Genomic DNA, 16,962 nt, shown 5'->3' with positions numbered 1-16,962 from the left:
TACCCAGCCCACTTAGGGTGTCACACTTAAAGGATCTAGCCTGTGTGTGACAATTTCAGCTAGAATGTTCTCTGGTAGGCTGCTAAACATTTTGATAGAATTATTCATCCCTGTCCCAGTCAAGAGGTTGGGCAAAAACTTGTTAAATGTTCTTTAAAAATAAGATTTGGGATTCCGGATTTTCAGATAAATATGCACATACCTTCCAGTAGCACTGCATTTAGGTGCCAGGAAATACTTAAAATATGCTTTAAGAGGCAAAAGGCTACACTAGCCAGTTCATTGTGGCAAGTGCCTGCAAGTCCAGCACTATGAAAGTCAAGGTACATCGACAGAGATGAACATCCCTTCTCTAGTCTACTTAAATCTAAAATAGTGATCTGCATGGGTGTCTGTCTACATGAATTGGGAACTATTATTTGTGCCCATTTAATAGCACATATTAGCAGGTTGACTTGGACTAGGCCTCCCAATTATTAGAGGCAGAAGAGTACAAAAAGGTTCATAGTAGATGTAGATATAGGCTCCCGGGACAGACAGATATGAAAACTGAGGGCCCAAACACTTGTCACCCGACTCAAGGATTTGTGATGTTCTTCTGTTTATGGACACTTTGTGTTCAACTACAGAATGAGTTAGCAGCTGAACAGCTTAGAAATCTCCAGTTTCTCAGCCAAATAAGAATGTTTCCCATAGTAAATATTCTAAAACACATATAGCTAATATTCTGAGTAGGCATTTAGCTGCCTTCAAATCAGTATATTTGTCCGCCCTACGTGATGGCGTTAACAGAATCACAGATGTACAACGTTTTCCTAAGCAGTTCTGCCCAAAACCTTTAGGTGGCTTTTCCAACTCAAAGGGATCCTTTTCTCAGAAGGAGTGGCTAGGAATGCCTGTCTCCTCTGCTGCAGTTCCTTTACGTTGGACTACAGTGCCTCTTCAACCAGCCTCTGCAGATAGTCTGGCTAATTTTAGGACTGACAAGAGCCTACCTTGCTGTAACAGGAGGTCCTTCTAATGGCCTCAGTGCCAATAAAGTTTCGCCATCCAGGTACCTCAGACTTGAGGCTCCTTATTCAGTCGCTGATCTCCATAAAAAAAAAGCTTGTAACCTTCCTTCCACAAGTGCCAAACCTCTGCTTAAGATGACCAGTGCCAACAAATATCCATGTAGTCTTATAGACCAGAATTGAGCACTCTACAGCCCAAGACATGGATTTCCTCTCAGGATAGGAAATGAGACAAGACAAGATAGCTCAGTCACTGTCCAGTTTTCATGTACTAAATGACAAAGGTGGAACTACCTAGCCAGGTGCCCTGCATGAATGTCAAAGGACAATAAAAGTACAGTATTCATCAGATTCCCAGAACTTGCACATTTGTTTGGCCTGGCAACTCAGACATGAACTGTTTATAAAGGGGGGAAGGTTGAAAGTCTTAGTCTCTTCCCTTACTCTCCTCAATTTTTCCATCCTATTTTAGTTGCTCATGGACTCACAACTGATTAACATAATGTCATATCTTTCCTGTCAAAGCAAGCTTTGAAGTTCAGTCATGTTTCTCACTTTTTTTGCACAGGTCCAAGCTGGCCATTATTCCCCAGGACCCCTTTCTCTTTAGTGGAACGATCCGGGAGAACCTAGACCCAAAGGGCAGTCACGTGGATGCTTTGCTGTACCAAGTCCTGGAGCAGTGCCACCTGAAAGAGGTGGTAACTCGCATGGGTGAGTGTAGTTCAGGTCATTCGCAATCCAAAGTAATCTGTAAGAAATAGTCATTACTATATTGTATATTCAGTTGTACATCACTTAGGGCTTAATTCTGTTGTTGACTAGTCATCAGATATTAACATCAAGCCAAAGCTCTCTACAGTGGATCTTATTACTGTCTGAAAGCATCACACAAGAGAGAAACTCCAAACTAGGAGTCTTTCAAGAGCCCATGCTCAATAAAGAAATACAACATGATTGAAATAAATGGGGGATAAAAGTTGACAAATTAGGGGTCTCTAAAGCACGGCTTGCTTGTCCTGGCTAGTCTGACATCTGCCTTCGCATATTTTTTTGTCTCCATGCAGGTGGACTCAATTCTGAAGTAGGAGAACAAGGGAAGAACTTCTCGGTGGGACAGAGACAGCTTCTGTGCCTGGCAAGAGCTCTCCTGACGGATGCCAAGGTACGGTACACCAGATGCATGATGAAGAGACTAAGTATGCCTTCAGGAAAAGTGGCCTAAAAGAGAAAAATGAGCCTTCACCACGTGTATAGATAGAAGCTCCATACATCAAAACACAAGTAAAAAATGTTATTAAGGAACATCCAATTTTCAGGTTCTCTGAATCCAGCTGAGAGAGCCAATTATTGTTGTAATCTAAAGAAACACTTAAAATGGGACTGTCAGTCAAAGACAGATATGCTACCAAGGTAGAAGAACAGGTAATTAAACCCTGGGTAAAAAAGTTCCAGTCTTGTATTGAGCTGTGGCTGAGCTCCTACAAAATCAACATTATCTAGCTCCTAGAAGTGAGACTTCTTAGATCAGTGGGAGAAGGTGATGAGCAGAGAACGTTAGTGAGCAGTTGTATACTGTTGCCATTGTATATGCTCATAATATATCAGTGGATCGGGAAACGCCACACCTCTCAAATCCACTACCTTTGGTATTCACCCAGATCGGATAACAGACAGAACTGTTAAATCCCACTGGAAACCCCCCTCCATAAGATTGAAAGAAAAGTACAGCTACCCTACTCCACTCATTCTCTCGTCCTTTGGTGCAGGTTCTTTGCATCGATGAAGCCACAGCAAGCGTGGACCAGAAGACCGACCAGGTGCTGCAGCAGACAATTCGAGAACGATTTGCTGATAAAACTGTGCTTACAATTGCTCACAGGTACCAGAATACCCTCAACGAAATGCTTCATAGTCACCATATTGGGAGTGGTAAATTGTATGCCGGGGACCCATAATTTAGCAAGGAAAGTAAAGCATGACTAGGAGTAGTTAGGGGCATAGTCTTAGTGACAGGCAGACCACAAGAGTAAAATGTACTGTTTGGAGCACTGTATAGTGCAGTGAGTGCTATGTTGTACAATGTGGGTGTGGTGCGGTGCACTGTGGAGTGCAATTTGAGTGCTGTAGAGTACTATGCAGGTGCTGTGTAATATAGTGAAGGTACAATTAAGCATGATATGAAGAAGGTGTGAATGCCTTGGGGCACAGTGTGGGTATTTTACAGAGAATTCTTAGTGCTATAGTTTGAGTACTGTCTAGTGCAGTGTTGGTGTTGTGGGGTGCAGTGTGAGGGCATTGTGATCAATGTGATTGCTGTAGAGTACAGTTTGAGTGTTGTGCAGTGCAGTGTGGGTGCTAGAAGGTGCACTGTGTGTGATTTGGCTGGATATCAATTATAATAGATGACGTTTGCTACGCAATAATTTGCCACATTTTTTTACAATTTGTTGTCGTTTGCAATTCAATGGTTTACAATTCTTTACACATTATAACTACTTTTTATTTATTCATGTGTGTGTACATAAACATTGTATGCATGTTTATGCAATATGTATATATTCAGTATTAAGTTTACATGTACTCATACCTATAATTTTCTGTTGTGTGGGGGAACACCATAAAAATGCTGCTCTAGCCTGTGTAGCAACAAAGTAAAAGTGCTGGCTTCTGCCGAATCTACAATGGACCTTCCCCCACAGCCCTGAATCATTTAGGCTGCCATGGATAACCCAGTAGGGCAAAGGCGCACCCACTTAAAAAAAATAGTCAGCTTGGGCCTCCACCCACAATGGGTGCTGTCTGGGTAGCCAGCATGGGTGCAGGAGCCTTGGGGCTCCCCTTCGTCCTCCATATTTGGATAAGTTGTGGGTGCCACGGGTGGGCACCGAAGCACCCCCTTTGAAAAAAAAAAAAAAGAAGAAATGTGCGGCAGGAGCTGCTCGTTTCTTATTCACTGCTCCTACAAGGAGTGCCCCATATTGCCATAGGGCTTTTGCAAATTATATTTTTTCTTCCTGGTTTCTTCCTGGTTGTGCGTATTGAAAGGGAAGAGGCACCGCCATATATTTTGTTTACTGTTGTTGAGGGCTGCAGGGAGTGCACGAGCCCCCCAGCAAATTTACGATATATCTTTAACCCCTTCGATGCTGGCCCGTTTCCGCCGCTGTGCGGTAAACAAACGAACAGGGCGAGGCCGTGACGAACCCCAGCCGTCATCCGCACACGAGCACCGCGGAGCGTGACGGCGAGGGTTCGTCACCAGCATGCAAGGAGTTAAAACACTCCAAGCTGGAGCTGTATGCTGTTCAGGTGGAGTGCATGGACCCCTTGTGGTTGGGTATAGAGCTTTATTTTCTGGCCTGAAAGTTTAAAAAAAGATTCCAAGACACAATGATTTTTTTTATAGTAAGGGTTTATTAAAAATATTTTATTAAGATCACTTTTATTAAACATTGCAATAGGTGAATTTATAAAATGTACATTTGATTATAGTTATTAGGGATGTTAAGATAATAGGTCTTTATATATGTTTATGTTCTGAGCCCTTGATACACCCAATAGTCCCACTTTTTATATTTTGATGTACTGCCCTTATGACTAAGTCAGTAGGCCTGCTCTACTTAAAATGACACCCTATATTGTTACATCACATACTGAGCGGTGCATTCCCATGGGGGGGTTGGGCGCAGAGACCTGCGCCCAACCCCATGCTATGCACTCTCAAAGGCTGTGCGCTGCGGCGTTAGGGTGCCCGCAAGGGGTTGGGGCGCAGTGCCCTACTCAATGCCACGCACAGCAATAGACAACTTACTTTATGTTAATTAACCCATAGTAATTTACTGAAAAAAACAAAGGTTAAAGTGCCCTTATAGGTAGGAATTGTAATAGTATCTTACTAGTCATTTTTTTTAATAACCTTAGAAATTTACTGAAAATCTTGGAGGTTAAAAGAAAGTTATAGTTGGGTGAAAATGTCAGGTAAAATATACTTGCGCCCTCGCCATGCCCTGCTGATTACCTCCTATATTCCATTACTCATGATATGGTCTATGATATCATTGATAACATGACTGCAACATCTGAAATGCCATCGTTGATGACAAAACTGTGCATGACGGGGATGTGAGTTTTAGTTACTTAAGGGAATGAGTTATAGTTACTTGCGATAACTAGAACTAGTGATTTTTCGGAGGTTTTGTTCATTTAACACTGTATGTTTTAACTGACATTTTCATCTAACTATAACCTTCCTTTAACTTTTGTTGTCTGCCGGATATATATATAATATATATACATACGTTATATATATATAGCCCTACCTCCCTGAACACTTACAAAAACCTCCTGCCTTCTTTACCTTTACACAACCCTGAATCCTAAAAACCCTTACCTCCCTTACATTCACCCATGACTAAACCTTAAAAAAACCTTACGTCTCTTTACCTCTGCCTACCACTGAACCCTAAACACCGCTTACCTCCCTTTACCTCTACCCATCTTTAAACCCTAAAAAACCCTTATCCCCTAAAAACTCTTATCTCCTTTTACGTCTATACATCACTGAACCCTAATACCCTGTACATCTCTCTACCTATACCCATCCTTGAATCCTAAAAACGCCATCCCTTAACCTTTAAACTCTTCTTTTTTTTAAAATGAAATATAAATTGTAATTTAAAAAATAATACTTACCTGCGTTATAAATGCCTGCACTGTAAGACGCTTAATTCTGATGGACTTCTAACCGGAGGTTCCTCACCTTATGAATTTCCCCAGGTCCAGACTGGATCTGGAAACTCCATGTCGATTCTGTCAGCTTTGGATATGACATCAGCCTTCATATGTATGCCTCCTGCATGCGTTGACGCCCTATTATTATCAAGATGGCCGCTGGACAGGAGCTCCCCTAGTGAGCTCCGGGTTGGGGGATCATTAATTTTGGCCATTATCCCCGTGTAACCCCTTCGTTCACCGCCCTGCGCCACACTTACCTCCATCATCCGATTTGCTAGTAGATGGTATTGCCTCATCACGGACAACCGACGACGGGAAGCCTACACTGTCCGGAGTCCCTCGCTGGAGTCTGGAGTCCCGAGTCCTGCTTCGAGCTCCCAGCAGTGCCGCGACTCCTAGAAACCCTATAAGCCTCAACACGGACAGCCGATGACGGGAAGCTTGCACCGGCTAGAGTCCTCGACCCGAGTCTGGAATACGGAGTCCTTCGCCTCGATCCCCAGTAGTGCCGCGACTCCTTGAAGCTATGGCCCTAGAGGTGGGGTCTGGCTCTACCTTTATGGGGGTCCCCGCCAGGTCGAGCTGCGGAAGTGACATCTGATCGGACTCCCGTGGAGCCGGATCTGGTCCGGATGCTCTTCGCCGGGTCCCCCAGGCCGACCTACGGAGCGGCGAGGCTGGGAGCGCACCGTGCACTGTACGGTGAGTCCCAGTCAGCGGCCCATGTGGTCTGGGCGCCTAAGATCCCGCAAGAGGGGGGGGGGTGTCAAGAGAGACGCTTCTCTCTGCGAGCCTCTGCTGTGGATATGATACAGCGCTCGCAGAGAGTGGAGGCTGGCTGGAAATGCACTTAAAGGGACCGCATTAGGGAATTTAGCCCTTCCCTATCATTTGACATACACTTAACTCCCCTCTCGGTGGAGTGCCGGCGGCAAAGGCATAGTTAAACCATCACATTTGCCATATACTCTTTGTGCTCATCTAAAGCAGACGCCACGGATGCACTCACCTTTCCATTACTCCCAGCCCTAAAACCAAACAATGATTCCCAAAATGGAGGCTACCCTCTAGCCTGGCGTGGACGACCAAAATGGCAGCTTACCCTAAACCAAGACCCGACATGGGTGAAGGTCTTGTTATGGAGCACTAAAACTTGAAAAAGGACTACAAAAAGGTCTAGAACTTGGAAAAAGGACTACAAAAAAAGGGTTAAAACTAGAAAAGGGACTACAAAAAGATCGAAAACTAGAAATAGGACTACAATAGGTCTAGTGACAATGCACTAAAAATAGATAAAGGACAAAAAAAAACACCTAGGAATAGAGGAGCAAACCTGGTTATACAAGGTGGCTATCATGGAAAGGTTCTGCCCACGGTATGTTATGATGGCTGGTTTTGGACTTTTATTGACTTCTATTGATTGTTATTTACTGGAAACTTTATTGCATCCATTCCCCCCTTGTCAATGCTGTTATGATGGCTGTTTTTTTACTTTTATCGACTTTTATTGAATTTTATTCACTGAAAACTTTATTGCATTCATTGCCCCCTTGTCAATACTGTAGCGTCTAGGTACATCCCTGGCAGCTCAGTTCTCACCATGGCTGCTAACAACAGCATTCTAACTGAAGGATCGCTATCTAAAGTGGGAGTCAGTGCCTTTAAGATCACCTATCCACCTAACCTCACTAAGAATGCGTCAAAAAAATTCAAACATAACCTAATACAAAAAAAAACGGAAATTCTTATATCAGATACATACTTCAGTATGTGCAATGGTGACACCATGTTTGATCTAATCTTCTTCACGATTAAAAGAGCCCAATGGATTAAAACTCATTTCATTTTTCCAGTGCACACAGATGAGGAAAATGGTTTTAGTCTCGCCATCACTCCCTCCACGATCCACAAAATAGATCTCAACATTACTATCTATAATAACGGGATCATTCTCATTCAAGCTGCTAATCGAAACCTAAAGCAGTTCGACAAACTCTTTATGAAGATCAAAAGCATGGTAGCCAACTATTCAATCCCAGGGCGACTAGATACAACGCTAACCACTCCAAGTTCACTCCAATTCAATGCTCCCACTCCCCCCTCAGATTCACACCCCTCCTCTCTCACCACCCTTCCCTTGCCCCTGCAGGCTGAAGAAGGGTTTGAATCACTGTTGAACCTTACTTTGCGACCACTAACCCTATCACCACTTCCAACCTCCTTATCAATACTGCCTGACACACCTCTAACATTCAGTGACCAACCCCCCATCATGACTCTCGCATTATTGCCACTAGCCCCGGTAACACTCATCAGCACCCATCATCCTCCACAGCTCTCCACACCCAATCAACTTCCTGGTGCATGCTCCCTGGAACACCGCTCATATTCAGGGACACACCCTCTCCCAGTGTATCCGCCATTACCGCTTCAGCCTCCTCGAACACATTTAGTCACCCGTCCTCCTCTTCAGGTCTCCACACTCATCCTCCTCCCCTCTCCCAACACCCAGACCTGTTGGCACGCTTGGACGATATCTCCTTACAGCCAGCCGCGGTGCGTCCATTGGGGCGTAGGGGCGTAGCCCCACCAGCCACATGGACCCGCATCGCGGCTGCAATCCTTACAATAAATTACTCTGTACAAGTGTGTTGTACAGAGTAATTTATTGTAAGGATTGCGAGTCAGCCAACGGGACACACCCGGCGATTTCGGAATGCACAGGGGGTGGCGCCTGCTGCAGCTTGAGTGACAGTACACTCAGGCTGCAGCAGACAGACCGTAGTGCGCAAGTGCAAGTTGGGATCCAACTTTCCCAAGCATGCGCACTACAGTTCCCCAGCAGGACCCAGGGGTACTTCTCAGCCTGCCGTAGCCCGAGTTTACAAGGGGCGACAGGGCGAGAAGCAAATGTGCCCCCCCTAGCCAATCCTGGCGCTGCATGCAGCGCCAGGATTGGCTGGTCCACCGCGCAGCATCCATCATTGGATGCCGCGCGTGGGGGTGGCACACACACTGCCTCAGCCACAAGTTAATGGGCAATCACTGAATCACTGCATGGCTTCACACAGTGAAGCCATGCAGTGATTGGCCATTTAACCGGGATGCGTGCGTCTGCTTCTTATCTCTGTGGCATGCTGTGGCTTTGCCTCCGAGGGAGCTCAGGCAGCTGCAGAACACGGGACCCCAGCCAGCCCAGGACCAGACCAGAAGCAGCGGACCCGTTCAGGTAAGTCGCCTGACTCTGTCCTACCGAGCCAGCACCTGATAAATAATGTTTTTGTTTTTTTAATTGTGAAGCAACTGTGCCGTGTTTTTAGATTGTGCTTGTTGTCTGATATCCACGCAGAGAGTGTTCATGGCTTGTCTCTCTTATTTAAGGGTCTGTGATTCTCCAGGACCTGTGTGCCAACACAGGGGAACTTGGCATATTCAGCATTTCATTGTGTGGCAGTAGTAGTACATGCCGTAAGGGAATGAACTGGTGGCAAGAGGGCATTTACCTGCGTGATTTTAAAGTGTATGCTATCTATCGTGCAGCAAGTAAAATTGTACTGACAGTGAGTATAGGAGGCAAAACACTCGATGGGCAAGGATATTGTTTCTTTGCATGCATGCCACCACTGTGAGTATGTTTATAGGGGTGTGTTTAACCCCACCTCATGCTAAACAATTGGAGGGCAGCTGTTTTAACATTATCAGGGCTGTTTGTGAAGCGTGTTGCCAAGGGAGGTGCAGGTGTGTGTGTACATGTGCGCGTAGAGTGTGCCGGCCAAGTGTAATGCTTTGGCGGGAAAGACTGAAATAATGTACTATCGGAACATGACTCTGTTGCGGCATTAGATTTCATACGGCCATGGGATGTTGCGAGGCTGCCATGGGCGAGTACCGTCAGTAAGAGTGTGAGGACTTAGTGCGGCGTTCCAGGAGACCTGCAAGCCTGCCGCGAGAGAGTGCTGCACCAGTTGAACAGGCCAGCGAGGCTTCCATGGGCCGCATTGGTGGAGCGTTTCAAGCCCTTTCGAAGTGCGGCATTTCAGAAGAGACGAGAGGCTGCCGTGCTCTCCGTCCAGGGATTCAAGCCGAATCTGTGACGTCACAGTCGTAACACTTTAAAGAGTGTGGATGGTGTCATGGCAACTTGATGAAGATTACATGCTTAATATTTGGGAAAGGAAGGCCAGAACATGTACTCCTCTGGTGTGCTCTAGCAAGCCTTTTATTATGATGCGAGTATGATGTCACTCATTTGAAGGATGAGCGGCACTACCGGAGGCATCGGGTTAATTTCAAGGAGCATTCAAGTCACATGAGAGCACAGCAAAGTTCATTTTCTGCAGCGTGGAGTTCTTGCCTGCCTCCTGGAAGGAACTGGTGAGATATTCCTCACCAGAGTTGACAACATTGTATTACCTGCTATGTTTAGGTTTTATGCCATGTTGGGTTGCTGCCATTCGTTTGTTCAAGTTTAAGAGATGGCAATCATTTGTTATAGTTTAAATGAAATTGTGAGTAGAAAGTTTTTATATAGGGGGTGGCAAGTTGTGTAAGGCTATGCTGAATTTACTGATAATGTCTGTTGCTGTGAGTAATTTGTAGTTTTTGAAATTGCGTATGAAGTATATAATATATGTTTGTGTGTGTGTGTGTGTGTGTGTGTGTGCGTGTGTGTGTGTGTGTGGGTGTGTGTGTGTGTGTGTGTGTGTGCGTGCGTGTCCCTGGTTGTTTACTGTTGTAGTGAGAAGGTAACTTAAATTGGGATGAGTGGTTATAAATTGATGTAGTGTCCTGTCATTTTAGGGACTGCAAGGGTTGTAGATGCACTTAGCCTACTGCCAGAGTTCTTGCTGGAGGGGTGCAAGAGACTAATTTTCTTAGTTTATGTAGTGCCCAATGTAAGGATGAGCGAGGGTTGTAGTTTCCCTCTGCCTACTGTTGTATAGTTGAAAGAGACCCTTTTATTTGTTCTCAACATGCCCTAAATTGAGAAGCGTATGGGTAGAGATACCCGTTGCTGATTTCCTCGATTAGGGTTGAAAGATGCCCATAAATGTATGTTTATTATTTCTAAGGGGGGAAATGTGTTATCTCCTCTATTTGATATAATTCATTCTCTCCCTGGTTGCCATGATACCGGCTGCTCCGCCTCTGTGTGTTTATGTGTACTTGAAGGATCAGTTGGAGACCGCGGGCTGAGCAGCAAGACGCAGCTCCTGGTGGGGCATTGATTTGGCAGTTACATGACTTCTGTAACCTATAATGGAGACTATTATCTCCTAATAAATGTAATCACACAACCAACGTGACCTACCTACAGAAGATCATCTTTGATTGTAAAAGCCATCCCTACCCATCTCTCCCAGGCCCCTAAGCGGTGTCAACTTGTAGTTATAGACCCGAAGCGAGTCAGCCAGTTCATACATGTAACCATAGGAGAGTAGCATGGAGATTGGGGCATCTGTCCTCTCATCCTGGACTGTCTTCTATTTTGTCAATCGTTCCCAACCAGATCGTATCCCACGTGTTGCACTCTACCGTGTCGCTGCTTCTGTAGGGTTCGGAGTGTGCTTTTCTCAGCAGTGGATCCTTCCTCAAGTCACTAACGGACAACCAGTGGCACCAGTAGTGCCTTCCAATTAGTTGCTGTCTTGCCAGTGCAAGGTCAACAAATCTATTTGTCACTTGGAGATTCTTAGACCTAAACATTATCCCCAAGAGGCAGTGAGCTGGATCACAGGCAAGACGCCCATCTGTCAATTATGAGACGAGTCACTACCTCCTTCCAGTGGTCCCCAATTGAAGTCATTCTCACACCATATGGTAAACGTCCTTCTCCCCTGTTTGGTAGCTAGGGCAGAGGTCAGTCAAACCCTTTTACATGATACTAAGTCGCTTCGGAGACGAGCTTGGTGCAGGTAATTGAATTGGATGAATTTAAACCTGGGGTTTCCTTTGACTTTTTTCCTGCATCACAACTGGACTGCATATATCATAGGCCTGTCATCAGATGGCAGTTCTGTGAAACAGGGACAGGTTATGTATAAAGGATCCCTAGTAATGGCCTGAGCTAATACAGGCTGCATTTGAAGAGTGCTGATTACATATTTTGAAGGGCGTGACAATGGGAATACAATTGCCTTTTTCAAGAATAGGAAGACCTATTGGCTTTACCCATGCCAATTTCTCAATGAGCTCTCTTCTCCTGTTTAAATGTGGTTTGTCCTTTCTTTGTCAATGTCTGGAGTGCTACTGTCCCCTTGAAGTGCATTTTCTTTAGCTCATTCTTTCCCGTATTCTGGATGTGTTCTTCATTTACTTTATCTTTTCAGCAGCCTTGTTTCCTGCTTTTGCCGTGTTTTTGATGATCATGTAACTTTTGCATGCACCATTCTGGTTTTCCAATGTACCCCAAAGCCACAGAGGTGTGCAGCACTCCGTGTCAGAAAATGAGATTTTCTAGTACACCAAAGGTCTGTAGACAGTTGGATTCCTAGGAACCTGTATTAGCATTAAGCAGCCACCCATCTTATTATTTCAAAATAGCATCCTGACTGAACCTGTCACGGTCTAAAGCCAACCAAGCTGACCTTCAGCACCGCCCTGCTCACTAGGCCATGCACTGTAAACTCTTTAAGTGTTCTTCAAGCCCTCAGTCTTGCTCTACTAACCAATGCACTCATTTGCCCCCGCCACCCTCTTCCCCCAGGGCCCATCACCTCCTCCGTGCACCCCTCGGGCACTTCCTGTCCACTGGATCTCTACTTCACGTAAAGCCACTTCTTATAACCAGTCAGCTAAGCTCTACGTACCCTCTGACTCAGTCAATACCTTGCATCCCCTGGCCTAAAGCCACACTCTGCTACATATCCTTGTGAAGGGTGCTCTGTCCTTGCACGATTACAGCCAGAAACATATGTGCGCAGAGTTTGTGCTTTATCCGTGAAAAAACAGGAGTAATTTTTATGAAATAAAAATTGTTCGTTTTCGTCAGGCTGACATAATTTTCTTTGCAGGTCCTCTACTTATGCTGAAGCTACAACTCAGTGTGTGTTTCCGCTTTTATTTTAGAATTCTGGTATGGTGCTGTGCCGGCGATGGTTCGTTGGGCGTGATTTCGTCTAGAATTCTGTCTGAAGGGCTGTCTAGAACAGTGTTTGAAGGGCAGTCTAGAATACTGTGTGAAGGGATGTCTAGAACAGTGTCTGAAGGGCTGTGTAGAATACTTTCTGAAGGGCTGTCAAGAACACTGTGTGAAGGGATGTCTAGAACAGTGTCTGAAGGGCTTTCTAGAATACTGTCTGAAGGGCTGTCTGAGATTTTCATGCAAGTCTTATAGTCTGAATTCAGCAGCGTAATAGGACGGAATGTATGAATCTCTGTGGTTATACTGTATAAGCAGCTACCTATGTTATGCCATATATTAATGTAATAACTGCACTTTCACAATTGCTTTGCAACTTCTTCTACTCTTAGAGCTGAGATTTTCATGAAAGTCTTATAGTCTGAATTCAGCACCTGAGCGTAATAGGACGGAATGTATGAATCTCTGTGGTTATACTGAATAAGCAGCTACCTATGTTATGCCATCTATTAATGTAATAACTGCACTTTCACAATTGCTTTATTAACCTTCCTGTTTTCTCAAATTTGCTTGAAAATGCACGATTTTTCTTCTTTTTTTTCAAAATTTTCCCCCCTTTTGGGGTTCGGGATCGCTCGCTGCGCTCGCTCGCTACGGTGCTGTATGCAAATCAGTTTGCGCCCCACCACTTTCAAATGTCACCTACCACCCCTGCTTACATCTGCACCGTTTCTCCCTCAAACTCCAGGGTTTGAAAACCATTTCACTTGAATATCTCCCCTTGTTAAGCCCCCTCCTCGCTAGTCCAATCAGGCCCAAAGCCCCCGCCAATGCCACTGGCACACCTCCCTGCGACTATCCCCTGTCACCTACCACCTCCAAATCTGTTCCTCTACCTAACGCAGTCTGTCGTCGAAGAAGCACGTCCGGTCTCACACCCAATGAAATCGACAAGCTGCTCAAATCTTACTCGTCCAATTCGGTCCTTAACCCAAACGGAATAATCCATACCATTCATTCTAACCCTAACAGAGAACCCTACCTCAACTGCAGATTCATAAATAACGATAACCTCAAACAAGTCAATATCTCACAGAACCCTCCCCCCCCCCATAGTGTGGCTCCACTCAAATGCATACTACTTAATTGTAGGTCTTCTAGCAAGCATGCCTCCGAGATCTTCGACCTCATTCAACAGAATGAGATAGACATCATTATCCTCACAGAAACTTGGCTCAACCCTTCATCCTTTCGAATTCTCGACCTCTTGGTACCCCCCACCCATGACATAATTCGCCTGGACAGAGATAAGAAGCAGGGTGGGGGCCTAGCCTGTATACACCGGAGTACGCTTGCGGTCTCCCTTTCAGAGTCATCTTCGCCGGTAACATGCGAATACCTTTGTCTCAGCATCTCCAGTCACAATCATCTGGTTTGCAAACTATACTCATTCTACCACCCCCCAGGCGACAATCTCCCCTTCATTGAACAATTAATGAAAATCATCTCTGGCAATGTGGACTCAGCCCAGTCTCACATCTACCTGGGAGATTTTAACCTTCACTGGTCTAACTCTAATGATCATGCAATCTCATGCATCTCAACATTGTGACCAGCCTACTCACACAAAAGAGGAAACCTTAGACCTCATCTCCGAAGGTCAATCCATCTCAGTGGATTCCATCATACCATGTGATTGGTCGAACCATCACGTCATTTCCTTCCATATTAACTCGGAGGTTCAACAGAGTAAGACACAAAAAACCAAACCAAAGATCTGGAAAAGGGACCTCCGAGATTTCAATACAGATGAACTAGCAACCCGCTGTAATCAGGCCCTCTCTCCACAATCGGACTTATCTGAAGTCCATGCTCTCACCGACTTCGACAACTCTTCCATTTCCAACATCATGGATTCTATGGCCTCACTCCAACAAAAAAATGCACCTGCAAACATTTCCAAACCATGGTTCAATGGCAACCTAAACTCCAAACGGCGCAATCTAAGGGCCTGGAAAACCACCCCATCCACTGACAATCTAAAAAGCCTTAGAGCAGCAAGAAGTGCATATAATAAACAAATCAAGACAGCCAAGGCGGAGTACTTCAGAACCCAACTTAACCAAGCGACGAATCGACCCAAAAAACTATTCAAACTGGTTAAACAACAATCGGTAGCAGCCCCTAACCAGTCGCTTCAGACATCAGACATCCCTCGTGTTGATTTGGCTGCCTTTTCTACAGAGAAAACTAGGCTTATCAACATTAATCTGGAAGCCAGGAAGGCACTATTGCCACCCAATGAACCCGCACCCCTACTGGCCGATCTTGATAAGACAACACTAATTAGCTGGGGTATCAAGAACAACGCTTCCTGGGACACCTTTACCCCCCTCAATGAAAAGGATATCAAAAAGGTACTGCGGATTATCAACACTTCTAATCACTTCAATGACCCGTTACCACCTAACATCTTCAAATTAGTTAAAGACAAAATCACCTTATTCTGGACAAAGATAGTCAATGCTTCCTTGTAATAAGGCATGATCCCAGAACGCCTTAAAGAGGCTCAGGTAACGCCTATATTAAAAAAAAACACAGCCGATAGTACAGATCTTAACAACTTCTGACCTATCTCCAGTATACCTACCCTTGCCAAACTCCTGGAAAAATGCGTCCAGGCACAACTATGTGCACACATCGAAAATTACCACCTCCTGGACCAACATCAATCTGGCTTTCATAGTGGTCATAGCACTGAATCGGCCCTCATTCACGTGATAGATGACATCTTAACAATGCTTGATCAAAATGAATCCTGCCTCCTTATCCTACGTGAGCTGTCCTCCGCAGACTTGACTACGTCAATGCCACGCTATGTGGACTCCCTAAATACTCTCTGACCCCCCTCAAGGCCTCGCTGAATGCAGCGGCCAGATTGATCACGGGCACCAAGTGAAATACACACATCTCTCTGGTTTTAAAATCACTAAATTGGCTACCCTACGAAGCTAGAATTCATCTGAAGATTGCCTGCCTTTCACACAAAGCCCTCCACTTCAAACCCCCCACCTACCTCACACAAAAACTAGAACTATCTTGAGGAGGTAGATCGTCAAGGAGGGCCAATTCCCTCCTCTTGAAACCACAGATCTTCCGCAAAAAAAGAACTTGCCACCGAGCTTTCTCTGGATCTGCTCCTAAAATCTTGAACTCTCTTTCGGCAGAAATTCGGAGGATCTCTCCTAAGGCCGCTTTCAAAGTGGAAGCAAAAAAATTCCTCATGAAGAAGTTTTTACCTTAATAGGAGGGGAAATATATATATATATATATATATATATATATATATATATATATATATATATATATATATATATATATATATATATATATATATATATATATATATATGTGTATATGTATATATGTGTATATATGTGTATATGTATATATGTGTATATATGTGTATATGTGTATATGTGTATATATGTGTATATGTATATATGTGTATATATGTGTATATATATATATATCTCAGCTCCAATTTCCCAAAATACCCAGCCGGGTTTGTAGAAACAACAGCACTCACACGGGCAACAGCAATCTTATAGCAGGGCGGTTTATTTACAAAAGGCAAACAAACGCGTTTCGGGACTAGAAATCCCTTCGTCAGTGTTATCATTTGGGCGCCAAACTTTTTTTCTTTTTAAACACTGTTCATGCCCGCTATTGACATAAACAAAGGACTGATGCATTGCGTCTATAGGGCGCGCCATCTTTGAACGCCTTACATCTTAAACATTTCGTCTTTATGGCTACATGCAAAGCAATATTTCTGTTGTGTGAAAAAAACGTCAATCAAGACATCAGTGTAATAACACTTAAACACATCTCGCCGTGTATCGGCATGTTTCAATTCATATTTAGGATCATTTCATTCCCACAAGTGGCCTTATACCTGAGAAACAACGCATTACTGAGAATGCAACATTAAAGCAAAACATCGCTGTCTTTATAAATAACGCTATATTAGGCAAATCTTGCCGTGGATCGGCATTTGCAACCTAAAATCAGGTTGCATAATTCTCGGGTCACAGGCCATAGAATCGACACAACAGTATATATCATTAA

At 44.5% G+C, this 16,962-nt stretch overlaps 1 protein-coding gene across 1 annotated transcript in view; it reads left to right on the top strand.

Moving 5' to 3' along the window:
- LOC144762269 (ATP-binding cassette sub-family C member 10-like) overlaps positions 1 to 16,962 on the top strand; it is a 392,992-nt gene that overhangs the window by 321,209 nt on the left and 54,821 nt on the right. The window contains exons 19-21 of the mRNA XM_078647410.1: positions 1,582 to 1,727; positions 2,081 to 2,178; positions 2,783 to 2,895. Coding sequence (XP_078503536.1) covers positions 1,582 to 1,727; positions 2,081 to 2,178; positions 2,783 to 2,895 — 357 coding nt within the window. The remainder of the gene's footprint in view (positions 1 to 1,581; positions 1,728 to 2,080; positions 2,179 to 2,782; positions 2,896 to 16,962) is intronic.

The sequence above is a fragment of the Lissotriton helveticus genome, chromosome 6, assembly GCF_964261635.1.
Source record: "Lissotriton helveticus chromosome 6, aLisHel1.1, whole genome shotgun sequence".
NCBI lineage: Eukaryota > Metazoa > Chordata > Amphibia > Caudata > Salamandridae > Lissotriton > Lissotriton helveticus.
Note: the sequence above shows the minus strand (reverse complement) of the source record. Positions and strands in the feature narration are given on the sequence as shown.